The sequence below is a fragment of the Chlorocebus sabaeus genome, chromosome 2 (genome assembly GCF_047675955.1).
Source record: "Chlorocebus sabaeus isolate Y175 chromosome 2, mChlSab1.0.hap1, whole genome shotgun sequence".
Classification (NCBI taxonomy): Eukaryota; Metazoa; Chordata; class Mammalia; order Primates; family Cercopithecidae; genus Chlorocebus; species Chlorocebus sabaeus.
In genome coordinates, this window is record NC_132905.1 from 17794149 (window position 1) to 17821728 (window position 27580).

Below are 27580 nucleotides of genomic sequence, written 5' to 3' on the forward strand. Positions count from 1 at the left end.
TTTGCATTGAGACTTACTGCTGCTATCTGTGGGGAGACACCTATGTAACTTACTATTTAGCCAAAGCAGGGTGGATGGGAGGGAGCTGGTCACCATGCCTGATGGCTTCTATTGCATCGCTCCAAATCAATCCCCTATGTCCCCAACCTCTTGGCTCTAGGTATCTACCACCCTTGGAATGACACCCATTATTTACTGCCTTGGTGTGTTTGAGGCTGTTTTCTCTTCTCTTTAATCTCATCTTTTGTAGTTTCTAAACCACTGGAGGCGTGCCTCCCTGATTTTCCATATGGTTTTGGAACACACACACACATTTCTGTTATTTCTAGATATTTAGGGGTGGGGCGAGGCTGCTGTTAAGTGTCTCATCTGCCATCTTGACCCAATCATCCATAGATCACTTTTATGAGAAAAAAATGATAATAGCTACTCCTGGGACCCGCCTCTGTTTCAAAACAGCTGTTTCTGCTGTGACTTGGTGCCCTCTGGCTGCTCCTCCTTTTCTTCCAACAGAATTTATAGTAAAGCCAGGCCTGCCTTTGTGGGAAGGCAGCCACAGTAAAAAGACTAACTTAGCATAAAGAACATGACAGAGGGGACAGAGCAGAGGCTGTGGAGTCAGATAGGCCATTTGCTAGCTCTGTGACCCTGAGCAGAGGTTGCACTAGCAGCAATAGTAGTGTTAATCTATTAAGTAACAAGCATATATTGAGTATCTGCTATGTCCCAGGCAATATGCTATATGAACTGTAATCCCTGATGCATCCTAGAGGTAGGATTATTATTGTCCCTGTTGTACAAATGAGAAAAGAGGCCAGAGGGGTGAGTCTCAACTTCATCATCTGTTAAACAGGAATGATAAGACCTACCACTCAGTTTCATTATGGCAATTAGCATTAACATAATGCCAGGCACGTGTTGCACACTAAATACCTATTTGCTGAATAGGCAAATAGTGATATAATATATGTAAAATACCTGGCACATACATAGTAGGTATTTATTAAGTGGAATCATATTACCATTCTTATCATTATCCTTATTATTAGCATTCACTGCGATAATGACATTCACGGATTTTATGTTCTTAGTTTCAACTGTGTAAGAACGCCACCACCCCTCCCACCTCCAGATCTATGACATGGACTGATTTATAACTTTGCTGAGGTACAAATTTGAACTACAAGTAGCAAGGCTGGTGAGTGGGAGTAGAAATGTGCCCAGCATCTGTCTTCCAAAATGGCTTTATGTTTTTAATATATGACACCAGTTAACGGTCACCACTACCCCAAAAGGCAAGTGTCATTATTCCAGTTTTATAGGATGATAAACCTGAAGAAATTGCAAGCTAGGGTCACAGGGCAGTGGTTTAGGACTCCAGGCTAAGCAGTCGGATGGATGGATGTGGTACTTTGTGACTCCAGAAACGAACTCTCTGGGCCTCAGTTTCTTCTTCTGTAAAATGGATCTTACAGTGACTCTTTTGTCAACTCAGTTGGAATTGTACTCATCACTCATCCTTTAATGCCTAGTACAAATGCATTGTGCCACTTCTAAGGATTAGAACCATCCAGGCTGAACTGTCCCCACATGTCCCCACATTCCTCCACTTCCTCTGGCCCTTCATTCACCAAAAGCATCACATGTTGCTAAGAATCAGCTGATTGTACATGCATCTGCCCCCACAACCAAACAGAAAGCAACTTAAGAGAAGCACTTGAGATGACAATGAGATGACTTCCCCAAATCTTAGAAATGAGGTTGGCCTCTGATAATTAAACATTTTATAAAAGCAGGATAGAAACAGAGAAATATAATGTCCCCTGTTCCAGTTATTAAACTGCTGGCTCTCAGCTCCAAACCCACCTTTCCATACCCTGCTCTGTGGTGCTGGCTGGAATTCAGAAAAACTGCACTTTTGCTTCACCAGCGGCTCTCTTAGTCTCTGCTAATGCGGGTGCTCAAGGGAGCTACAAGTCTGGAAGAGGAAAAGGCTTTGCTCTTTCCTGTTTGCTTTTTGTGGAGTTGTTTTGAGCATCACTTATTCACTGCGGCAACAGTGGTGCAGTGTCTTCTTGTAGCACCAGCTGAGTCCAGTTTGCAAGTTTCTTCAAAACTTGCAGACCAGATTCTAAGTCTTGATAATTCCAATGTCTTTCCTTCATTCCTTTCAGCCCTAGAGGTGGTAGATGCTTTCTGTAGTCACTACCCCCATGAGAGCTTAGAGTTCTTTTGATCCTTTCCGGGGGACCTACTTAACAACTTTATACCCTGTTAACAATTCTTTATATTGACTTACATCTGTTCAAATAACTGGTATTGTTTCTCTCTCGACTCAACTCCGATTGACACATTCCCTTGAAGGGGCAGAACATCCCCTGAGACAAGATGCAACTGTACACGTAAATAAAGACACAAAATCTTCAAAAGAAAGATAATGTCCTTCAGCAAAGGGTTTGTCAGCTATAGGCGCCTGGCCCAGGGAGGGTTAGAGAATAAACCCCAGGATGACATCCTCAGCAGTGACAAGAGAACAGACCATCACCATGGATAGCCTGGATGACTATAAAGACCCCTGCTACAGACTGAATAGCTGCTCCATGTGCCCCCTACCCTCTGCCCCACCATCCATTCATATGTTGGAAACTAATGCTCAATGTGATTGTATTTAGAGTGGGGCCTTTAGGGGGTGATTAGGTCATGAGTGTGGAGCCATCATGAATGGGATTGGTGCCCTCATAAAAGAGACTTCAGAGAGCTCCTTTCCCCTTCTGCCATGTGAGGACACAGTGAGAAGATGGCTCTCTGTGAACCAATAAGGCAGCCCTCATTAGACATCAAATCTGATGACATTTCATTCTTGGACTTCGCAGCCCCGAGAACTGTAAGAAATAAATATTTGCTGTTTATAAGCCACCCAGCCTATGGCATTTTGTTGTAGCAGCCTGACCAGCCTCTACTGGAGGATAAAACCACCCCTTATAAAAGTACCCTTATAAAACCACCCTTATAAAACCACCCTTATAAAAGCAACGTCTACTGGAGGATAAAACCACCCCTTAGTGTCTGCAATCAGATGCATTTCTTGCTTCTTTAAGCACAGGAGCCCTTTGATGGTCAGGTATAGTCTGGATGAGCAAAACAAACTGTTAATCTTATATAGGTTTGGGGAAGAATTCGTTTGGGGATGAGGTTGGTTTCCAAGCAGAGAGAGGAGTGACACCAGCCTGAGAAACCTACTCACTGCAGTGAATCTGGGGCAGCTCGGCTGATTCTCAAAGCACAGACTATCACTGATTGGTTGGTTTCAGATGCAGATTCAGTGAGATGAGTTGCCATTAACCTATTAGGTTTAAGACCAGTTCTGGTGGTGGCTTATTACTAAGGCCATAGAACAATCAGTCTTTTCCTATGAGGGTGGGGGCTTTTTAATATTTGCATCCCACTCGGACTTCTTGCTTCCATCTTTGTATTCTACAAGCTAGTCTCAACACAATCTGGTCACAGCAACCAACTAGATATTTTTCAAAACTTAAATCAGATTTTGTAATTCCCCTGTTTGCAATCTTCCAGTGGATTCCTATTATATATAGAATAAAACCTACCCTCACCACAGCAGGGCCAACAAGGCCCTTAGTAGTAGCTGCCTTCTCCTTAACCCTTCTCTTCTCTTCTCTCTGCTTTTGTAATCCAACCACCCAGGTGAAGTCATGATTTTTTTTTTTTTTTTTTTTTTTTGCTGTTCCTTCTACCTGTAACACCCTAACCTTCACTTCTTACTTGGAAAACTCCTATTCATCCACCAGGTCTCAACAGAATCATCACCTCCACAGGGAGGACCTCCATGACTACACTCTCCTCCTGCTTTGATTGCTGGAATATGGGGAGGTAAGCCTAATCATTTTCCTATTACATTTATCACAGTTTATAATCACACTGATATGCTTGTTTGCTTCTTTATATGCTGTCTGTCTCCCCTGTGTCACTGTGAATGCCAGGAGGACAGGGACCATGTTTGTTTTGATCACTAACATACAGCCACTAGCTAGCAGACACGGAACACTCAACAGATGTTTCTGGAAAGAATAGACAGATGATCATATGTAGAGGTCTTCCTAGATTAACCAGAGCCTCACCTCATGGTCACTTCCGGCAGCCAACCCTCCACAGCCAGGCCTTTACTTCCTGTATCATGGCTGCCTCAGTTTTTCAACAAATGGGCAGCTGCTCTGGACAAACTGAGCCAGTTCTGTAAAACTCAGGGAGGTGTCTAGTGAAGCAAAGTGACCACAGACCGGTTAAGGAACCCCCAACCCACCCCAGGCTCTGGGTTCCAGGACTCAGCTACAATTGAAGAGAATGAAAGCAATGGATGGCGAGATGGGGTCTGGAGTCAGCAAGACTAGCTCATTCTCACCACCCCAACAACGCCCCCCCCCAACACACACACATATCTGTTCAGGCCGTTAACACCAACTCTCATTGACTGAATACCTCTCTAAAGTAGAAGCAGGACCTTCACTTGCTTTTGTTTGTGTAACCCCTGCACCAGACCCATGAGTGAGTTCCTACTACTACCCCAGGACCCACAGTAAGAATGGCAGTATTCGGCCAGCATAGCCACGCCAACTGTTAAAATATTGAAATTCTTCCATATTCATTGGTAAATAGTAGCTGCCTCAAACCACTCTTCCCCAGCAACCCTGACCTCATCTTCCATCTCCAATGGCCCACATTCCAGTAAGTAAAAGGGTTAAAGCCTTGGCCATACTGTGGGGGAGGCAGAGGGACTGTCTCCTGGGACCCTGGGGGGAGGGGCTGTCTGTTCTGATCTGTCAGTACTGGTACCTCCCTGGGTGCTAAATGTTTTGCATTGTTCATTAGGACTGTCTGCTTTGTTGTAGCCAAACAAAATGTTGCACTATTGTAATGTGGTTACTATTGGACAAGCAGATTCCGGGGGGCCAAGCTGAGCAGTGGCTGGAGGCTTATCTCTGGTTCAGACAGATGCAGGGGATTCTAAGGCCAGCCACCCAGCGAGTCTACAGCCTCCCTGAGCTTGAATACAAAAAGCAGCAAACTCACCACCAAGTCCCAGCCTGGTTACCATTTTCAGAAGCACTGAGCCCTTGCTGTGTGTCTGCTCTGAGTGAGGCTCTGTACGAGGAGACTTGCCAGGGGGCACTCCAGACCCAAAGAAGGGCAGTGTGGTCATTTCCAGGGCACAGACCTGGTCAGAGTCCACTTGTTCAAGCCCCAGATCTGCCACTTAATAGCAGTACAGCAAATGACCTAATCTCTCCGTCAGCTCCTCGTGTGAAAAATCAAAGTCATAACAATAATTCCTAATTCAGGGGGTCGGGGTAAAGGTTAAATTAGATGCAGTATGTAAAGTCCCTAGGAGTAAATAAATTAATGCAAAATCCTTAAAACAGACCCTGATCCCCACTCCAATGTTATATTGCTAAGTGGCAGCTATTATTTTTATTTACTGTGTGCATTAGAAATTTTGCAAATCTCAGCCAGCTGCAGTGGCTCATGCCTGTAATCCCAAAACTTTGGGAGGCTAAGGCAGGAGGATCACTTGAGCCCGGGAGTTTAAGACCAGCCTGGGCAACATAGTGAGGCCCCCATCTCTACAAAAAAACTTTAAAATTACCCAGGAATGGTGGCGCATGCCTGTAGTCACAGCTACTCGGGAGGCTGAGGCAGGAGGATCGCTGCCCAGGAGGTCGAACCTACAGTGAGCCATGATCGCACCACTGCACTCCAGCCTGGGAGACAGAGTGAGACCCTGTATCAGAAAAAAAAAAAAATGAAAATTTTCAAATCTCATTACTTCTCCAATGCCACACACACACGCGCACACCCACACACACAACCGGCTTGCTTGATGTTGGAAGGTGGCTTCCGATGCCAGCAGAGGGCGCTGGTCTCCTGCAGGCGGCTTGAGCACGCCCTCCCGGGGCTGACAGCCACTGCTCACCAAGAAAGTCCGGCCCCTTCCTGGGTTCCACTCACACAAATACACCATAACCACCACCACCCGCCACCCACCCCCCACCCTCCGCCACCCAGTTCCTGGAAGAACGATCTTTGCAAATTAAGTTATTGTGAGTTATGTGAACCCCTAGCCTGCAAGCGCTGGTGCTAGACTGGCTGGCTGCCTCCTGCCCTTTTGCTTCCCGTTTCAAGAACCAAGTCACCATGAATTTTCTTAATGATACTTTTATTCTCCTGTTTTAGCCACTTTTCTTCTCTTTCTATCTGAGGCAGAGAGTGGTCTTAAGGGAGACAGCGCGCTATTGCAGAAAAGACAGAGGCCTTGACATTAAACAGAGCCAGGTTTAAATACTGGCTTCACCACTCAACCAGGTAACCGTGGGCAAATGTCTAAAGTCTCTGTGCCTCAGTTTCCTTGTTTGTAAAGTAAAGGTGACAGCAGTATGTGTTTTGTAGAAACATGAGGATCAAATGAGATAAATCATGTAAAGACCTTAATACACAGTGTCATCTATATCCAGGATTAATAAGTGTGAAAAAAATGAAGAATTAAATGCACAGTGGAATGCTGTTTCCACTGAGTGGTATAAAGAGAAAGTCAGACTGACTGGGTACCAGCCAGGCTGAAGTGCCTTAGCAAGTTTTTCACATCTCTAGTCTTCAATCTTTCTCATCTGCAAAATGGGCACACTAATATGCCATAGAAAATTGACAGTTTTAAGTGTGATAATGTGTATAACAGCCTCCAGTATAACCCTTGGCACATAGTAAACCCATGATAAATGCTAGTTCTATTTCCTTTAGCAGATAAATGAAGGTTTTGACATGTATGAGCCACCATGTAAAAATCCTTTTGGGACGGGCACAGTGGCTCACGCCTGTAATTCCAGCACTTTGGGAGGCCGAGGTGGGCAGATCACTTGAGGTCAGGAGTTTGAGACCAGTCTGGCCAACATGGTGAAGACCTGTCTCTAATAAAAATACAAAAAAAAAAAAAAAAAAATAGCCGGGTGTGGCAGCAGGTACCTGTAATCCCAGCTACTTGGGAGGCTGAGGCGGAAGAATTGCTTGAACCTAGCGGGTGGAAGTTGCAGTGAGCCAACATCACGCCACTGCACTTCAGCCTAGGCAACAGAGCAAGATTCCATCTCACATCTTTTGGTGTGGTGGCAGGGGTTGTATTTGACACTAATTCTATGCGGGAAGGGCCATGATTAATCTGTAAGTGTTTAGAGAGATTTAAGTATAAGTCAAGTTCATAGAAACCTTCCATTTACCCACAGGTCATTTTTGTTTATTCAATGATGCAACCATTATTTTACAAGGTCAAAATAAGATATTGACCGCATATTATGTACTATAATGATATAATAGATATGTTCTAGGTAGTAGAGATACAGCTATGAACAAGACAGTCAAGATCTCTGCCATCATGGAGCTTACAACTAATGGAGAAGTCAGAAAACAAAACAAAGTAATATGACATGCAGTGCTAGGGAGAAGGCTAGAGCAGGTTAAGGGAAGAGAGGGGTGGAGGGGCTGGATGATAGGAGACAGAGTTGTCAGGGAACACTTGGAAGAGGAGATAACAGAGCATGGCCTGAATAAAGTGAAGATGGAAGCCATGTGATGAGCTGGGGGAAGAGCATTCCGGGAGAGGGAACGGCAAGTGCAAAGGCACAGAGATGAGAAGAAAGTGTGTGTTCAGAGAATGGGAAATTAGTATGTAAGACTCAAACAGTAAGTTAGCAGGAGAGTAGGAATAGATTAAATCTGAGAAGTAAAGTGCCAGATCATCTAGGGTCTTGTAGACCATGGTAAAGATTTTGTCTCTAAGCTCCCCACCACTCTAAAGATGGGCCATATAGGCCGGGTGCGGTGGCTCATGCCTATAATCCCAGCACTTTGGGAGGCTGAGGCAGGCAGATCACTTGAGGTTAGGAGTTCGAGACCAGCCTGGTCAACATGGGGAAACCCCGTCTCTACTAAAAATACAAACATTAGCCAGACGTGGTGGTGCACACCTGTAGTCCCAGCTACTTGGGAGGCTGAGGCAGGAGAATCTCTTGAAACTGGGAGGCGGAGGTTTCAGTGAACCAAGATCATGCCGCTGCACTCCAGCCCAAGTGACAGAGGGAGACTGTGTCTCAAAAACAAAAAAATAAACAAAAGTCAAATGTATTAGAGAACTGAGAGGGGTAGATAATTCACTGACACAATACGTACTTATGGAAGACCTACTATAATTTTACAATTTTATAATTTACAATTTATTGAGCACTTAAATGCAGACATTTTGCTAACTGTTGTACATTTATAGTGATCTCACGTCTCACAACAATCCATTAAGGCTGGTACTGTTATTCTCCCCATTGTACACATGAGGAGACAGGCTCAGAAAGATCCAGTAACTTACCCAGGGACAAACAGCTGGTAAATAGCACAAAGGTCTATAAGGTTCCAAAGCTCAGAATCTCTGCTATCCTCTCCCACGTGCCAGACACAATTGCATTTGTGTAATCATGACATTCAGTTGCAGGTACTCCTCCTATCTCATCCCAGCCTGAAAACAGGGCACCTGAACCTAGTTGCCCACTGGGAGCAGCTGAGGTGGATGGAGGAAGAGGGATCTAGAACTCTGCAATTCTGTGCAGTCTTGGTGGAGCTGTCCATCAAGGTGCCTGCCCTCCTTAGCTAAAGTGTGGATGTGTTACCTGAGCTCAGCCAATCGAACCCTTGCTCCAGGGACTTTGACTCATCAAAGAAAACTCTGGTCAAGAAAGGGAAGAAAAACATAGAATTGATTCACTTGCCTGCCTAAACTCTCAAAGCATCTCCACTTTCTGTCCTTTTCTAAGCCTGATTCTCCAGCTTCCTGTTACCTCTGTGAGTTAAACACTAGCCTGCCAATAAAATCTTTTTTTGGGTAAAGTTAGCCAGAATTGATTCCTAAGACTAGCAATCAAAGAACCTGCACTGGCAATATCAGGGAAAAAAAATGACACACTCTTGTAAAGCTAAAGTGAGTGATTCATTCCTTGGATAAATGTGTATTACGCAGGGCCAGGACTAGGATGAAGCAAAGTGAGGCACCCAGGGTACAAATTTAAGGCTTTCATCTTCAGTGTTGTGTGAGTGCAAGATTGACTCTAACAGCCCTCTCTACTATCAAAGTTAATAATAAAAGGAATGGAGAAGATCATTTCTCTTTCCTTTTTTTTTTTTTTTTTTTTGAGATGGAGTCTGGCTCTGTCTCCCAGGCTGGAGTGCAGTGGCTGGATCTCAGCTCACTGCAAGCTCCGCCTCCCGGGTTTACGCCATTCTCCCGCCTCAGCCTCCCGAGTAGCTGGGACTACAGGCGCCCGCCACCTCGCCCGGCTAGTTTTTTTGTATTTTTTTAGTAGACACAGGGTTTCACCGTGTTCGCCAGGATGGTCTCGATCTCCTGACCTCGTGATCCGCCCGTCTCGGCCTCCCAAAGTGCTGGGATTACAGGCTTGAGCCACCGCGCCCGGCCCCCCATTTCTCTTTCCATAAGAGTATGAAGTGAGTGTCCCAAGTAGGCAGGTAGCATATGGCACCTTCTGTGCTGCGGCTCTGTCCCCTTAGCACATCATCATCATCATCACAAGGTCAAGGCTGGGTCCAGCCAGTGAGAAGGAGAAAGAGTAACTCCTGCCAGAGCTTTAGCAATGTTAGTTATGGCTAAGCCTCAACCTCCCCAAGCCTCACTTTATTCACCTGTAAAATAGGACTAACAAACAAAAATCATATTTAATTCCAAGATGTTTTGAGGATCAAAGGAAACAACATACGTAAAACTGCTTTGCAGACTGCGCAGTGCCCTATGTCATTACATCGTCTCTTTGCTGAGTATGTTTCTTTATCTGTAAACGGACAACTGTATACGCACCTCCCAGGATTGTTGTAAGAATCTGCTAGACGAACGATTAAAGTATAAACTTTGGAATCCAACAGGCATATAGGTTGGCATCTTGCTCTGCCCCTCACGAACTGTAAGATCTCGGACCTTCTCTGCGCCTCAGTTTCCTAATCTGCAGCGAAGGGATCACGATGCTCCCTCCACCACAGGGCTGCTGTGAGCATGAAGAGAGACAGCAGGAGTGAGTCCTTGGCGCGGTGCCTGGCCTTGTTCCGATCCGCAGGTGCAGTGACGAATGCCACCTCCCACGGATCCCTTCCAACAGCACAGCTGAGTTGTACCCTTCTGCCTCTGCTCAGCGCCCACGGTCAGCCCTGGGTGCCGGTATAATTAGCTCCAACTCGGTGGTGAGCAGCGCGGCTGCTCACAGCCTCTGACACGACTGTCACCTCCCACTCAGTTCCCCAAACCACAGCTATCCCCACTGTTGAGTGTGCGGTTAAGTGCCCGCTGGGCACAGGGCGGAGTGCCACCAGAGGCCCGCTTAGAGCTCACAACCTATGATTTGACACAGGGAACAAAAGCCTTTTCCTTCACTCTAGGACTGCATACCAAAAAGAAAATAAAAAAGTTTGGGGGAAAAAGAAAGCTGCCTCTTGGGTTTGTTGGGAAATTACGTTCCTTCAGACCCTGTAGCCCGCGGGGGAAAGGCGTCCTGTTTCTTTAAGAGGCCTCCACTGGGGGGCGGGGACGGCCGGCGTTTTCCCCCCTCTACCGGCAGCTGTGCCCGCCCCTCCTTGAGTGACAGACAAGCAACCCAATTGAAGAAAGAGAGTTCAGCGTGACGGCGAGTCAGAGCAATAGGAGCCCGGCCCGGCCTGTGCGGGGCGGGGTCCCAAGAAGGCGGGGCGGGCGGAGGCTGGAGGAGCAGCCGAGGGGAGACCCGGGAGCGGGAGCTGGGCCTAGGTCGGCGCCCTGGTGAGTGAGGGGCGCGCTGGGGGATGGGGCGCGGCAGGCGGTGGAGAGGGGCCTGGCCTGAAAGACGCAGGGAAGAGAGGCCAGGCCGCGCGTTGCGGCCTGCGTCTGCCCGGGTGGCTGAGGGGCTGAGAGGGCGGGCCTGGGCTGGACCGCGCCGGTTCGTCAGGTCCGTGATGGGTGGCGGCCCTGCCGGGGCCTTAGGAAGGGAGGAGAGACCGGGTCCTGGACCCAGAAGGGGCGTCGCGTGGCGGAAGAGGGCGGGCCAGGCAGGCAGGCGCGGGGGCTGGGCCGGGCAGCGGTCGGAGGGAGGAGGGAGGCGTTGGGTGGGAAGATCGGGGAAGGAGGGCAAGGAGAGGGTCTGGAAGAAGCCGGAGAGCGCTCGGGGCGGACCCGCACGACTTCAAAGCCCGGGGTCGTACTCGACCTGGACTCCGCTGCCCGCGTCCACCAGTTCGCCCTGTGGATCCTGCCGGTTCAGTAGCCCCCCCAGTGCATGTACTTTCCACCTCCTGCGCTCACTCGCTTCAGTTCAGGCCCCTCTCGCTTCCTGCCTGGACAGTTGCAGTGTCCTAAGTGGTCTGCCCGCAGGCACAGGGGCCCCTCTCCTGTCGGCCTCTCACCGTGCCCAGAGAAACCTTTCCTTTTTTTTTTTTTGGAAACCTTTTGAGATGGAGTCTCGCTCTGCCACCCAGGCTGGAGTGCAATGGCGCGATCTCGGCTCACTGCAACCTCCGCCTCCCAGGTTCCAGCTATTCTCCTGCCTCAGCCTCCCAAGTAGCTCGGATTACGGGCGCCTGCCACCACGCCCAGCTAATTTTTGTATTTTTAATAGAGACGAGGTTTCACCGTGTTAGGCTGGTCTCGAACTCCTGACCTCAAGTGATCCGCCCGTCTCCGCCTCCCAGAGTGCTGGGATTACAGGCGTGAGCCACCGCACCCAGCCGAGAAATGCAGAGCAAATCTGGATACTTAGGGCATGAAACTGGCCCGGCGTCCCACCCCTTTGTAGGGTCAGATCCAGAACCTCACCCAGGCCCTTGATATCTGGTCCCGCTGACTTCTCCCAAGTCTGTCTATTCGTCCGTCTGCTTGCTCAGTGCTCTCCACACACTGGCCTCTCTGTTCCTTCTACATCGCAAGCTCCTGCCTTCCTTGGGGCCTTTTATTGGGTATTCCTCCTCCCTGGTCTGCTCTTCCTCCCCCGGCTTAGTCTTGTAAACTCTTCTTCATCCTTCAAATCTCCACTTAAGCATCACTTCTGCAGGGAAGGCATCCCTGTCCCTGACTCTTCGACCAGTACCCCACTTTATCACCCTGGGTACTTGTCCTTAGCAACACTTGTACAATTGCAGTTTTACATTTATTTACAAAAGTGTTGATATTTCTCTGTCCATCCCACCAGATTGTAAGGTCCACGAAGAAGATAGTGTCTGATTTTGCTTCATGTTGTATCTCTAGCATCTCACACAGGGCCAGGCACTATAAATATTTGCCAAATAAATAAAGGCAGGGTTTGAATTTGGCAATAGGAAGGGGATGTGAATGGTGGTCACCGATGTCCTACCTGTAGGGGAATGAAACTGACAATTGGAATGCTTTTTGTGTGCCAGGCCCTATGCTAGAGTGATGCTGCTGTCTAATAGAAATGTAATGTGAGTTATAGATATAATTTTAAATTTTATAGTAGCCACATTAAATGAAACAGCTGAAATTATTTTAGTAATATATTTAACACAATATATTCCAAAATTATATTATAACATAATCAATGTAAAATTAGTAATGGGATATTTTATGTTCTTGTTTTTTGTACTATTTTTGAAACCTGGTTTGTATTTTACACTGAGGGCAGCCTGTGCCACTTTTCAAGTGCATAGTAGCCACCTATGGCCAGGGATTGTGGTATTGGGCTGTACAGTGTCACACACTTTATATACCCTCTAGCGTATTCTGAGATAACTTGTTATCTGCACTTTACTGCTATCGATAGTGAAGTTTCTAAAAGAGGTTGCCTGCCAGGGATAATTCTAGAGTTTGTAAGTGGAGGAGGTGGGATTAGGACCTCTATCTGTTATCTTCCATCTGGTCTTTCTGTATACCTCATGCTTACTCTAGGGAGGTGCAAAGGAAGTTTGAGGGTACAGGAAGTAGGGACCAAAATTCTTTAAAAACTTCAGTGTACAGCATATTCTAGCTTGTTTTGTGCTGAGATAATGTGTCCAGATGTAGCAGTATCACCTGCCAAGGTGGCTCAGCAAGAAGCATATTTGGTGCAGTTGAAGAAAACCCTGCAAGGCAAGTCCTTCTTTGACCGTCACCACACCTCGGCCCAGCCTGGACTAAGTCTGGTCCCAGGACCTGGACAGAAAAACATACATACCATGCAGCATCTCAGAGGTGCTGGGAATACTGGGCCTGAGTTTACAGCCTGGCTTCTTTCTCCTTTTTTTTTGAGACGGAGTTTCACTCTTGTTACCCAGGCTGGAGTGCAGTGGTGCCATCTCGGCTCACTGCAACCTCCACCTCCCGAGTTCAAGTGATTCTTGTGCCTCATCCTCCTGAGTAGCTGGGATTACAGGCATACGCCACCATGCCTGGCTGATTTTTGTATTTTTAGTAGAGACAAGGTTTCACCATTTTGGCCAGACTGGTATTGAACTCCTGATCTCAAGTGACCCGCCCACCTCGGCCTCCCAAAGTTCTGAGATTACAGGCATGAGCCAGCACACCCGGCCTACAGCCCCAGTTCAGCAATTGTTCACTGAGTATCCACCATGTGACCAGCACTGTTCTAGGCCATTTTTGGTGATTGGGCGGTATATGTCATAGCCTTCATCTTCAGGATGCTTCAGGTATACTTGGAAAGATAAGACTGGATCACATAAAATGACTAGATGGCATGCAAGGCATCATGTGGTGTAATGAAGAACTTTATTTACTTACCTGCTTGGCTGCCTAAGACATTTGAATTTTTAACCCTATTAGGCATGCTATGCTGGTTTACTGTGAGTCACTAGAAAATATTTGTTAAGCACTTATTATTTGCCAGGCATTGTATTGGCTGCTGCTTTGGAACTGATCATAACATTTTCCAAAGTTCTTCCACTGGGAAACAGTAATAATAATAGTGGAACACCAACAAATGCTTTGCCTTTTGTATTGACTTTCCTCCTGGACTGCCTTCACTATGCTCTCTCATTGTGTCAACAATACACAATATACGTGCCTAGCAGGTAGGGCTTTCTGTGTTGGGGAAACGTGGTTTCAGAGCTTTTGCAGTTTCTTCAGGTTCACACAGTTAGAATTCTGCTATTATACTTAGTGCTTTATTATCCTACTTGATGCTCACAACAGCTTTACAGGGTAGGGTTGATGCTAATCCCCATTTTATAGGTAAGGAAATTGTTAGTGCTGGGATCCAAGTTCAGGCCTTTCCCACTCCACAACACAGCTCCTAACTGTTAAGCTACACTGCCTCACTAGAAGGCCAGAGTTGGAAGAGAGCTCAAAAACATCTAGTCCAGACCCCCTGTAGATCAGGACCTGAGGTCCAGAAAGGCTTGTGCTTGTGGCAGAGCTGTGCTGCAGGAGGAGGACTAAACCAGAAGTGGAGGACCTAGGCCTTCTTTTGTCCCTAACTGGTGGCATGGCCTTGCCAGCTTCTCTGGACTTCAGTTCCCTTATAATGAAAGGGCTTGGCCTGATTTTACGCTGAGAACAATGCTGTGCTGTTATGGTCGGTATTGAAGGAGTTCACAGCCTGAGGTTTTAGTCATAACCCAGGACTCCTCCCAGCACACCACACTCTCTCCCTACCCAAGGTCCATCTCCCTGTGTAGCCACCGTTTTCTGAAGTTTAATTCTAAAGTTCATCTGTATTTTCCATCTCAGTTTCTGTTTCCTCTCATTTCCAAAAACCAAGGCAAGTGGTTTGTAAACGCTGACTTTCTGTAAATTCATCTCCTCAGTCACTGTAGTTAGGGATTTGGAAAGTTCTAGGCAATTTCTTTTAAAGGCATTTAGTTAGGTCTGGAAGCACCCTGGAGGGAGTTTTCCTGTAGAATTCTATGGACACAGCTATGTGGCAGGCAGTGTGCTGCAAACTGGGGGAAGAGTAGATGGGGGAATAGACTCAGGCTTCTTGAGTCCTTGCCCTCAGGTTGTCAACTCTCCTGGAGCTGTAGGTCGACCTGGCCACCTGTTAACATCATCTGGAGTTTATAAATGACCTGGGGTGTGCATTCACAGCCAGAGTTGAGAACCACTGTTTCTCAGACTTTATCTGATCTAGAGCCTACGTCAGGCTTGAACCACCCCCAGGATCTTGTGTGAAGACAGATTCTGATTGGGTGGGTCTAGGGTGGAGAGGTGCTTCCCCATTATTACAGGCTCCCAGGGATACTGCCGCTGCTGGTGTGCACATCACACCTATGGTAGGTAGCCAGGGAAGAGACTGCACATAGAGAATTGTAAATCAGTAGGATCATGAAGGTATGTATAAAAGACTGGGATCACAGATGAGGCTGCAATTAAATTTCCCTGAGGTAAGAGGATTAGGAAAGCCACATAGAAGAGTGATTATCTTAGCTGGGCCTTGAAGGTTGGGTAGAAGTTTGCCAGCTGGACAAGGAAGAGGAAATAATAGCACAAGCAAACATACAGACTCAGAAGAGCATGGTTTTTCAGGGAACAGGTGGTCTGGCGAGAACATGGCATCTGCAAAAGCGAGTCTGAAAGCCGGTTCCACCACAGAGCCACGGTGGAACTGGAGTAAGTTGAATGCTCTGCTAAGGAGCTTACTTAAGCACTATTCTTTAAGTATAGGAACACTACAGAAGGTGTCTATGCAGGATAAGAGAAGACCCAGGCCGTTCTCACAGCAGGAATCAAGATGAGAAACCCAAACAGTTCCCCTGCCCCCATACCCCTTCTCACCACACTTTTCCCTCTATGTAAGTTTGTGGCTTTTAACCGTGTTTGAATGAGTCCTGTGTCTAACACACTTTAACAAAAAGGAGACACTTCAGCTGCTGTTAGTATGGTGGTCCTTCCCAGGGTTTCCAGCAGTAAACATAAGAACCTTAATCTCTGCCAGTCAAATCCTCCCTTTTCTGTACCTCAGAGTCTCATCCTCATTCAGTGGACTGAACTAAGGGAAATTGAGTCACTTCTCAGATGAGAAGATTGCAGAGGGGGAAGCCTTTATAGAGATTGTGTTCTCGATTAGAAAGAGGGCGTGACTCCAACTTGCCTTCCTGATGAGGTTGCATTCTGTTGCAGGAAACATAAACCAAACTTAACCCATGCCTCCTTCACCAAATCAAAAGCAAAATAACTGAACAAAAAGCACGTATCCATTCTTATCCTTAAACGAATAGGGGAAAGGAGGGGAACTGGAAACCTGGCATTCTTCATCCCAAATTCCTTACTAATAGGAGGGGATCATCTTTCACTTCCTTCCTTAAGATGGGTTTTCCAACCCTGCTGTCAGAATCCAGCTCTGTGAAGCAGCAGTCACTGCATGGGTGATTGATAAGCTCCATGGGGCTTCTGTAACAGTGCTGATTTTATAATCACACCTTCTAGAAGCCACTTAGAGACTGCTCCATTGGAGACACTAATGTTCCTATTTTTCTCTACTTTTCCCAGCTCTATGTTTGAAAACCTGGCCTTTCATTCTTATGACTTACAGTAAAATTGTCTTCAGGTCAGTGTGTGCCTGTCTCCTGTTTTGTAGCATTTTGAGTTTTCCAAATCATCCTTATAACTGTAATGCTTAAAGAGGAGTGGAAGGGAGAAGGGTGGAGAGTTGTTTAATCCAGAAGGGGCCCTCTGGGCCTGGATGTGGAACTACAGGTCCCTCATGCTGGTGGTTTGCAATTGAGCTACAGTACTGCTGAGTGGCAGAGCAAGAGGCTATTTATAACCCTGAGAATTTTGCAATGTTATTGAATTCCTTTGACCTAATTTCCACTTCCTTTCTAGAATGAAAATGAAGGGAGTAAGCAAACACGTGCTGGAAGGGTTCCCTATAAGGAGATCCTTTATCCTGGGAATATTATCTGGAGAACAGAATTATTTCTAGTCTCCTATCTCTTGATGTTTCTTTTCCATAGGGAGAAAAGCAGAGGGATGTTTTCCTTTCTTTTAACTAGAGTTAGGGGTGCTAACCCTGCTTTTCAGTAAGACTTATTCTGATGTTTGATATGAAAACAACAGTTTTTTATTTTATTTTTATTTTTTAATAGAGACAGGATCTCACTCTATCACTCAGGCTAGAGTTCAGTGACATGATCATAGTTCACTGCAGCCTCAAACTCCTGGACTCAAGCAACTCTCCTGCCTCAGCCTCCTACAGGCACATGCCACCATGCCCAGCTAATTTTTTATTTTTTGTAGAGACAGGTCTCGAACTCCTGGCCTGAAGTGATCCTCCTGCCTTGACGTCCCAAAGCATTGGGATTACAGGTGTGAGCCACTGCGCCCAGCCAAAACAAACTGTTGAACAATGGAAATACTTTGTAGTTAAAGGGTATTGGGACACAGAGGGAACACCAGACAACCTGCACAGTTCATGTCTGTCTGTCCGTTTGGAGCCAGCCTGGTTCACAGGAGTGGAAGAAGTCAGAGCCATTGGGTTTAAGCAGACACAGGTGCTTACTGAGCCTTCACTGGACACCAAGTGCTGTGCTAGGTTATGAGACTGCAGAGTTATACCTGTCCTGGAGGAGGAGCTAGTGGAGATATGTAAATATGTAACTGTAATAGAGTATGACAAAATCATACTCATTAATGGAAGTATGAACAGGATGCTATGAGAACACAGAGGCCCCTATCTTATTTACTTTTGCCAGGGAAAGTAGAGAAAGCTAAGACTAGTACAAGGAGGAGGTAATATCTGAACTAGGCTTTGATGCTTGAATGGGAGCTCTTCTGACAGTAGGAGGAAGAGAATGTGCAGAAGTACAGAGGAATTGAAAGAACATGGCCTGCCTTATAGAAATAGCAGGTAATCCAGGGAAGAGTGGTTGACTGTAAAGGACCAAATAGCACATGAGGGAGTGTGGCCCACCTGTAGACAGTGGAGTGCTGTCTTCTGTTACAATGATGAGTTCTTGTGAAGGTTTCTGAGCCTCAGTGTGCTCTGGTTTCAGATACACAAACCAGAAATCTCCACAAAGCACCTGCTGCAGGTCAGGTGCAGAGCCACCTGCTTTCTCATGGCTTTCCAGCAACACCAGACAACCTGGGATCAAATTCTAGCTGTGCCACTTGCTAGCTGTGTGACACTGAGCCTTCTACTTAACTCTTCTGTGCCTCCATTTTCTTATCTCTGAAGTGGGGATAATAACATACCACACAGCATTACTGTGTGGATTAAATGAATTAATATATGTAAAGCCTTAAAATAGTGCCTTAGCATTATGTAATTGCTAGCTAATGTCATCATCTCTAAGGAAGTATTAGGTAGAGGGATGAGAACTAGCTTTAGAGTCCTAAGACCTAAGCTTGAGACCCAGTTCTGATGTGTTGGGTTGATTTATTGTTTCATTTCTTATCCCTCCTTTCCTTTTTTTTCTTCCGTCCTTCTTTTGGGAGGGAGATGTAGAAAGAGGTACATGGAGAACAAGTTTGTCAATCCATCTGAACTTCAGTTGCCTTACCTGTAAGATAGGAATGTTTTTCAGAGTTCTTATGAGCATCAACTATAATAATGATATAGAAGTGAGCAATCAACTATAAAGAGGCTACCTGGGCTGGGCAGTGGCTTACGCCTGTAATCCCAGCACTTTGGGAGGCCGAGGCGGGTGGATCACCTGAGGTCAGGAGTTCAAGACCAGCCTGGCCAACATGGTGAAACCCCGTCTCTACTAAAAATACAAAAATTAGCTGGGCGTGGTAGTGAGTGTCTGTAATCCCAGCTACTCGGGAGGCTGAGGCAGGAGAATCGCTTGAACCCAGGAGGCAGAGGTTGGAGTGAGTTGAAATCACACCATGCACTTCAGCCTGGGTGACAAGAGCAAGACTCCATCTTAAAAATAAATAAATAGCCTACCTGTACGTTACTATTAGATATATGATTACTATGAAGTTACCATATAACCGATCTGTTTCAAACAAATCAGACTTATCTAGTGGGTAAGAGCAAACCAGAGCAAACCCATGGGTTTTGCTCTCGTTAATTCAGCCATCGTTAATGAAGTGCTTACCCAGTACCATCATCGTATGCCAGTGATGCTGCTGTCTGCTTGGACCTCCATTTTAGAGTTCCCGCAGAGCTTGGGGACAGTTTTGGTCTTAGGCTTATTAGTTGCAATGAGTAGAAACATAGACGAGCTTAATTTATAGGAGTTTTATTGGCAGGATACAGGTGGACTTTCAGGTACCCCAAGCATAGGAAGTATAGCCACGTAATCTGGAAAGTTAGCAGGTAATGGTTTTTCCCATCTCTTTCTGATTTCTGGCCTCAGCTCATTTAGATATTTCTGGATTCCTCCTGCAGAATCACTTCCTCTGAAAGGCTCTTGGTTTTTTATTCTCCATATCTTTGGCTCATGCGAATCTTTGGCTTGCCATGGTATTCACTCTGAAGCTTACTATGATCTTCTCCAGGGCCATTATCACCCAGTTCCCTTAGTCTGTGTCTTTTGTTTGTATGTATGTATGTATGTATGTATGTATGTATGTATGTATGTATTTGTGATGGAGTCTCATTCTGTCGCCCAGGCTGGAGTGTAATGGTGCAATCTATGCTCACTGCAACCTCCGCCTCCCAGGTTCAAGCGATCCTCCCTGCCTCAGCCTCCCAAATAGTTGGGATTACAGGTGCCTGCCACCACGCCCGGCTACTTTTTGTATTTTTACTAGAGACGGGATTTTGCCATGTTGGCCAGGCTAGTCTCAAACTTCTGACCTCAGGTGATCCACCCGCCTCGGCCTCCCAAAGTGCTGGGATTACAGACATGCGCCACCACGCCCATGTGGTATCTGTGTCTTTTGGCCAGTCTGTGTCTTTTAAATTCAAGAGAAAGAATTGGAATAGTTTAGCTAAAGTTGGGTATTCACTTTGGTCCCATCAGCTATGGCAGGGTTGTGGAGAGTGTCATTCAGTTCAGAGAGGCTGCCTGGGCTTTCTGGGAAGGACAGAGTCACTGAGAACGGGGGCTTATTAATATCTTTCAAATAGTTTGGTGGTTGCAAATCTCCATGCTTTAAAATGTGTATGAATTTTTGAATAGCCGAGAATCATTCAGGGCTAACTTTAATGAAGAGAGTCAATCTAGGATATGTCATATGGGGTCAACAGCAAATAATAGCTATAACCTAATGAGCTTTAGCTTATTTATCTCCAAAGATGGTGTTCAGAAAGGAGTTAAAAATCATGTGGTTTGTTTCTTAGCAGCACCATCAAAATTAAGGAAGGGTGTAACTTCATTTGGTAAGGACTTTAAAATGGGCATCCTCACTTGGATTTTTTAAATTCCACTTACAAATCATTGACTTTTAGACTTAGAAGGCACCTGAGACATGCTTTAGTTCTACACTCACATCTTTCAATAGAAGAAAACTGAGATTTGGTTAAAGGGGCATGGGGTATACATTATGAAAGACCTAGGATTGGGTTCTGAGGCCTTTGGCTATAAATCCAGTCACTTTTTTCAGCAGGGACAATTATTCCAGCCCAGTGCTCTTTCTGTTGTACCTTTTGTGCCTGCTTATTTTAAAAATAAGAAGAAGCCAAACTAAACAAATGATCTAAAAAGTCATATTGTATAGTTTCATTTATATGAAGTACAAAAACAGACAAAACTCATGGATGATGATAAGAAGTCAGAAATTCCCCTTTAAAGGACTGGAAGGATTGACGGGAAGAGGAAGTATGAAGTAATTTTCTAGGGTGATGAAAATGTTCAGTGTCTCGTTTTGAGTGGTGGTTACAAGGAGATGCATGTGTATATTTATATGATGTATATTTATATATACAAACATATGTACCTTTAAGCCCTCTGCATTTTATTGTATGTAAATTATACCTCAGTTTTTAAAATTGACCTCACAGCCATGCAGTCCTGTCTTACTAATTGCAGGAGCTTTGCCGATAAGGATAAGGATGCATCTCTAGGCATCCAGAGATTGATGGCGCCACCCCTGGAATGAGAGGTCCCTGCCTTCCTGTAACTGGAGCGGAGCATTTTCCCCAGAAATTATGCAGATAGAGCCAGTTTCTTTTCTGAGGTTTGTTGTGTGTCTAGACACATAAAAATTACATGTGAAAAATTCTGCCATGAGCTGCAGAAGTTACGGAACCTTTGGGGGCCGTAAGACCAACCCACTTCAATCCGTGTTTAATTGTTTAACCCAATTAAACCCAATTAAATCCGTGTTTAACCCACTTTAGGCCGTGTTTAATTGCAGTGGACAGAAGTTGAGGCTGGCTCAGAGGAAAAGGGGGAAACATTGGCCGAAGCCAGTCCAAGTTCTGTCCCCCCATTATGACTTACTAGCTGGGTGACCTTGGGCACTTAACAAAACACTGAGCTCTAGTTGTGCCATCTTCCAATGGAGGTGATAATCCTCTTCTGCCTAATCCATGGGGCTGCTGGGAGGACACAATAAAATAAATGAAAGCACTTGGAAAGCTAGTTCCTTTACATTGTCATGGTCTGGAAATGTTGGCTTTTTATGACAGCAGACTTCTGAAGCATCCCATCTTAACTAGGAAATGGTCATGAAAGCATCCCTCTTTCTGAGGCCGGTGGGCTTGTCAGGGACAGGACTTTTACTCCTTTTCATCAAAGAGGTTTATACTTACCAGGCTATGAGAACTGACATCTGTGTTTGGGCTGAAAAATTGATAGCATACATGCATAATAGCCTCGCGACAGCTATGCTTTGTACGCCAGGAGAGGCAGGTGGTCCCCATTAGTGAGGCATGAATTGTGGGAGAATGGCTAAACCTGGAGGATGCAGAAAGGTCTTTTTCATTAAGAGAGAGGCCTCTCCTGAACCTGTAGGCAAGGAGTATAAATATACATTGAAATAATCCATCAGCCAAGTGACTTTCCTTCGTCAGACCTTGGAGAGAGAATGCTTTAGTTACTGCTTGGAATACCAGTAAGCTATCAGAGTTGCCTAGGATACCAGTCACATGGGCCCATCTTCCAGACTTGCTCAAGATGATTTATTTTCCTTTATTTTGGAGAGAAGTGGGGGAGGGGGTCAGAGGTACTTGCAAAACCTTGTCCTTGTAAGAGGGGCCCTTATGTGAGGATATGCTTACCTCCCTCCACTTGAGTTGTCAGCCGCCCTTGCCCTTGGCAATAGGGACAAAAATAGCATTTCCTGTCCCAGTTCTCTTCCCCATTTTCTGATGTCGTCCCACACAGAGGAGGCTTTGCATTGTGTCCTTTGAGGGGAAAGGAGTGGCATCGATGAGTGTGGGGGAAGCAAGAGAGCATGAGGCTGGGCCCCGCTGACGCTGGGATCTTCCTAGGGTGACTGCAGAAAGAAGTAGCCTGGCTCCTCCAGCTAACCACTCAACCAAGAAAGGCTGTCTATTCTTATCTGTCTCGGAGCATATGCTTCTCTCCTCCCAAGGTCTCAAGACAGGAATTTGCAGTAAATACGTTCTTCTACCACTGAGTCCTCTTGACTCTTAAACTGAAGCGCCACACTGGCACATCCTGCTGCTGGCTGATCTATGGATGATAGATTGTTTGTCCCATTTCTTCTTGCTGATAAAATCTCAAGAAACAAAACCCCAAGGAGAGGTTATGGTATGATCTAGAAAAATTCAAACCAAGTAGTTTCATGTGTTACTTTATGCAGTGTCTGTCTTCAGACTCTTCAAAACATGTAACAAGAGTGAAAAATGAAGAAATACTCTGACTTTTTCTACCTTTCTGATTCTTTCTCCCCAGGCAGCCGTGTCTGTTTTTGTCTCTCAGAATTAGAGCCCATTGGGAACGATGCCACCACCATCAGACATTGTCAAAGTGGCCATTGAGTGGCCAGGTGCTAACGCCCAGCTCCTTGAAATTGACCAGGTACGCTCCTAAAGTGAGAAGCAGTGGTTCAAGGAAAGGCACCTGGGGAGCGCATGGCAGAGGACATCTTGAGGGATGGGGACCACTGGCAATCAAGAATAAGAACCAGCAACAGGAAGGCTAAGCTTTGGGCCTGGCCTACCCTAGGGAAGGTCGGTCACCATGGCTTGGGAGAGGCTTCCTCTTCAACAAAAGCTATTAGGAAAGAAGTTCATTCTCATGCCCCAGCTTGACCCTACTTGGCAGTCCTCTTGTCAGAACCTTGGCATGAGTAGGATGTTGCTGCTGTTGAAGGCTTTCTCTCTCTCTCTTTCAGAAACGGCCCCTGGCATCCATTATCAAGGAAGTTTGTGATGGGTAGGTTGAAATGGACCTCGTTTTCGACAGTGGCAGCTCCGACTGAAGGGGCACTGCCACACCTCGAGGGGAGTTCTGGGAAGGCTCTCCAGTTAGGCAGGTCCCCAGCATGGGGGTCTTGGGAATCATTGTCTTGGGAAGGAAGTACAGTTGACAACAGTATCCCTAAGACGTTTATACTTCTTAATTTTTTCCTTAAAGTCTAGCATTGCTCTGCTTGAGGTCCTGGTAGGATCTGAGACCCCTCCTCAGTTCTGCACACCTCCTTTTGTGGTGCTCATCTTTACAAAAGGCTGAGGCCATGATTTTTTCAACATGACAACCTAAAGCTTTGTTTTTTCCCACTGTATTCCAAATAGGCCACCCAATCCCTTGAGCAACTCTATTGAAAATTATTTATGAGCAGCCTCTGGACAAGAGAGTGGCCAAGTGGGATATACTGTTTTTCTCTTGCATAGGTGGTCGTTGCCAAACCCAGAGTATTATACCCTCCGTTACGCAGATGGTCCTCAGCTGTACATCACCGAACAGGTTAGTACAGGGAGAGGCAAAATCACTATGGGCCTTGCTTGGAAGTAAACGACCCAAGGAGACGCACTATTTATCTTCACTCAGCATCCAGGTAGCTTTCATGTGTTGGGTAAAGAGTCACTCTCTGGACAGACTGGGAAGCACTAGCCCTTGTTCCTCCCTAGTGGCTGGAAAAAGGTGACTTTTACTTCGTGAGGGCCCAGGGTGCTAGAAGAGGATCTTAGAAGCTCTTTGCCAAGCAATAAGCAGGAGAAGAGGGCCCAACTGAAGAGCTTCAGTTACATCTGCTATAAAAAAGACAACATTATTGTTGATTCAACTTGCTTGTACCACTTTAACATTTTATCTTAGTTACTTTTTTGTTTGTTTTTCACAACCTAGACTCGCAGTGACATTAAGAATGGGACAATCTTACAACTGGCTATCTCCCCGGTACGTATTCTTCCTTCCTTAGGAGTTTATTCATGTCACAAACAAATACGGGCACCTACCATGGGCCAGGTTATGTTCTAGAAACAAGGACTCTGGAGATTAGAAAGTCAGTCTTTTTGTATCAGGAAATAGTACAGGAAAATAAGTCTGTCTTGGTTCTCATCACCTAGTGGGGAGTAAACAAATGCAATAGAAGGCCTGTCTCAAGGGTCTTGAGAGAAAGTTGCTTAGGGAGCTGTGGGAACTCACAAAGGGGACCACCTAACTCAGCCTGGAGATTTCCAGAAAGCCTTGCCAGAGAAGGGGTCACTTAGCTCAGATGTTAAAGGATGAGCAAGAATTAGCTAGAGAAATAAGAAAAGGAAAAGTATTCCAATCAGAGAAATCAGCATATGCCAAGGCACAGAGGTATGCTGTGTTTGGGAAAAGCAGGAGTGCTGGGTGGCTGGAGGCTTTTGGCAAACATTGAGAAGCCAGATATTCAGGGTTCCTTGATGGCCTGCTCATAGCTTTGAACTCTGTCCAGAAGGAAACTAGGGACATTTAAGGATTTTAAGCAGGAAGATATTTTATGTTTAGATTTTAAGTTTTAGAAAGATCACTTGAGTGACCGTGTGGAAGATGGGCCTTAAGAAGAAGGTTGGTGGTAGTAGAACCTTTGAAAAGGCTAAGGAGGAATGTTAAAAGCCCAGTGAAGGCAAATGGTAATGGAGATGAAAGGATGGATTTGAAGAGTATCTAGGAGGTAAGCTTTATGAGTATGGTGATATGCTGGATGTGGAAGGAAAGGGGAGAATGGAGGATAAGCCTGGTTTCTGCAAGAGCAGCCCTTAAAGGTCACTAAGGAAGCAACCAGAAGGGTAGAAAGAACACCAAGAATGTGAAGTGACTGAGGAGCTTTGGGCAGGGAGAGTGTCAAGACTGAGGAAAGTATGGTCTGCAGTTTTTAATGGGCAGAGAGATTTAGTAAACTGAGAACAGAAAAGCTGTCTAATGACTTGGGAGGTGAAGAGGACACGTGATATTCACAAAAAAGTGATGTAGGGAGGCCAGGTGGCCAGACTGAAGCGGGTCAAGTAAAAGAAAGGTAAAACAGTAAGGACTTTGAGTCTACTGCTGTATCAAGAAGCTTGGTTTTAAAAGAAAACACAGAGAAGGTGATAACACAAAGGGGACGTGGAGTCAAAAAGATGTGCTTTTTAAAAGCAGGTAAAGCATTCATGTGTTTCACAAATCAAAAATTTTCACAGAGATGTAGCAAAAGGTCTCCCCCCAACTCCTGCCCCCATCTGCCCAGTTCCCCACCTTTCTGACCCTTCATGGTTCTTGTTTCTGTTGCAATGTTTTATGTGCCCTTAAGAATGTGTTCAGATGAAAGAGAGGAAGGTTGAAGGTGCAGGAAAGCAGGTAATCAATAGAACAGGACCTTAGTGGACCAGGAGAGGAAGGACTCAAAGCCCAGGTAGAGGGAATCACCTTGACTGCTAGGCCCATGAGGAAGACAGCCAATATGGTTGCACCTTTGGTTACATTTGTAGAAGGGCAGCCAGAAAATTAAGGGCATGGTGTCACCTCTTTTCTTGGTGCAGAGAGACTGGTTCATCTGAGAGGAGGAGAGATACGAAGTGATATCAGCCAACGTTTACTGAATGCCTGTATTTTGCTAAATACTTTGTGTAATTAAATCACCTAATCTTTACAAACATCCCACGAGATAGGTACTCTTGATAGCCGCATTCTGTAGACAAGGAAACTGAGGCTTACAGAGGTTAAATTACTTGCCACTTGTCACATAGCTAATAAAGTAGCCAAGCTTGCTCTCAGACCCAGGTCTGTCTGACTCTAGGCCCATATTCGTCCCATCATGTTCTTCTGCCTCCCCCTCTTCTCATCTTAAGGACTTCATTCTTCCCTCCTAAGCTCTGGTAATTTAATACGACAGCCTGGGAGTTAACTCACTTTTATGGAAGTGCCAACACATTTCACAGACCTCTTGCACAGTGTAGTTGACTTTCCCAGAAGCACATCTCTCTGGAGCGGGAGGCAGCAGCCCAGAAATGCTGTCTCAGGAGGAAAATTGACATTTGGAGTTGGAAGTTTCTAAGTGGGATGCAGACCAGTGCTCTTCAGATTGTTCTATGCTGTGCCCTTTTCCCGTGGCGCACATTTTGTCCACTGTAGAGATAGTGAGGGCTTCTGTATTGCAGAGAGCATTGTGCTTTGAAGGGCCATCTTTGTGATAGTAAAAGAGAGGCAAAGAAAGGGGAGAGGGCCAGCAGGCCTGACTCCTTGGCGGTAGCAGGAATTGGGCTCCAGTCATTTGCTTAACACTGAGAAAAAGGAAAGAAGACAGGAGTGTTTTTGCTCTTAAGTCTCTTGCTTTCTAGTGGAGAACATTAAATTAACACCCGAAAAACAGAGAATGATGAAACAATAAATTGTAAGGCACTATATAGTAACAAGCTCAGCAGAAGAAAAGCCCAGTGAATGCTAGAGGAGGGATTTTAGCCGCAGCTTGCAGAAAAGGAGGCGGGCATCCTGCTAGGAAAAGTTCATGTGCTAGGAGGAGGTTTTGTCTTCACCAGACTGCATTTTCAAAAAACGATTGGAAAATTGTTTCTGGCTCCTTGATGTTCTTAAAGTTCCCCCAGAACTATCACTTTGAGGAACAATCACACGGATTTTGAGAGAAAGTTTTTAAAACTTTGCCAAGCTTTTCACATTTTCAGATTAAAAGGGACCTTAGAGGACATCAGATTAAATTCTTCACCCAATGCAAGAATCCCTTCTACAGCGTCTTTGACAGATGGTTGTCCAGATTCTCCTTGATTGCTTCTGGTGACAGGGAGCTTAATACCTCAAGAGAAACCTCTTCTGCTGTCTAACAGTTTTATAAATTTCATTTTATTTTATTTATTTATTTTTTTTTTGAGATGGAGTCTTGCTCTGTTGCCCAGGCTGGAGTACAGTGGCACGATCTTGGCTCACCGCAGCCTCCGCCTCCTGGGTTCAAGCAATTCTCCTGCCTCAGCCTCCTAAGTAGCTGGGATTACAGGCGCATGCCACCATGCCCAGCTAATTTTTGTATTTTTAATAAAAAACGGGGGTTTTACCATGTTGGTCAGGTTGGTCTCGAACTCCTGACCTCGTGATCTGCCCACCTCGGCCTCCCAAAGTACTGGGATTACAGGTGTAAGCCACCGTGCCTGGCCAATTTTATTTTATTTTTTATTTTTTATTTATTTTATTTTTATTTTATTATTTTTTGAGACAGAGTCTCCCTCTGTCTCCCAGGCTGGAGTGCAGTGGCATGATCTCAGCTCACTACAAGCTCCACCTCCCAGGTTCA

At 45.7% G+C, this 27580-nt stretch overlaps 1 protein-coding gene and 1 long non-coding RNA gene across 3 annotated transcripts in view; both read left to right on the forward strand.

Annotated features, from left to right (window-relative positions):
- Nucleotides 1–10081, forward strand: part of LOC140708923 (uncharacterized) — a 29697-nt gene extending 19616 nt beyond the window's left edge. The window contains exons 2-3 of the long non-coding RNA XR_012089237.1: nucleotides 3807–3888; nucleotides 9982–10081. This is a non-coding gene — a long non-coding RNA (uncharacterized lncRNA). The remainder of the gene's footprint in view (nucleotides 1–3806; nucleotides 3889–9981) is intronic.
- Nucleotides 10082–10774: 693 nt separating this feature from the next.
- ELMO2 (engulfment and cell motility 2) overlaps nucleotides 10775–27580 on the forward strand; it is a 41206-nt gene continuing 24400 nt past the window's right edge. Inside the window, exons 1-5 of one of the 2 annotated variants that reach the window (XM_008015310.3) lie at nucleotides 10775–10864; nucleotides 22786–22911; nucleotides 23228–23268; nucleotides 23727–23799; nucleotides 24181–24231. In XM_008015310.3, coding sequence (XP_008013501.1) covers nucleotides 22834–22911; nucleotides 23228–23268; nucleotides 23727–23799; nucleotides 24181–24231 — 243 coding nt within the window. In that variant the 5' untranslated portion in view covers nucleotides 10775–10864; nucleotides 22786–22833. Of the gene's footprint in view, nucleotides 10865–21008; nucleotides 21101–22785; nucleotides 22912–23227; nucleotides 23269–23726; nucleotides 23800–24180; nucleotides 24232–27580 lie in introns of those variants that run through there. The other variant, XM_073006192.1, reaches the window with a different exon arrangement.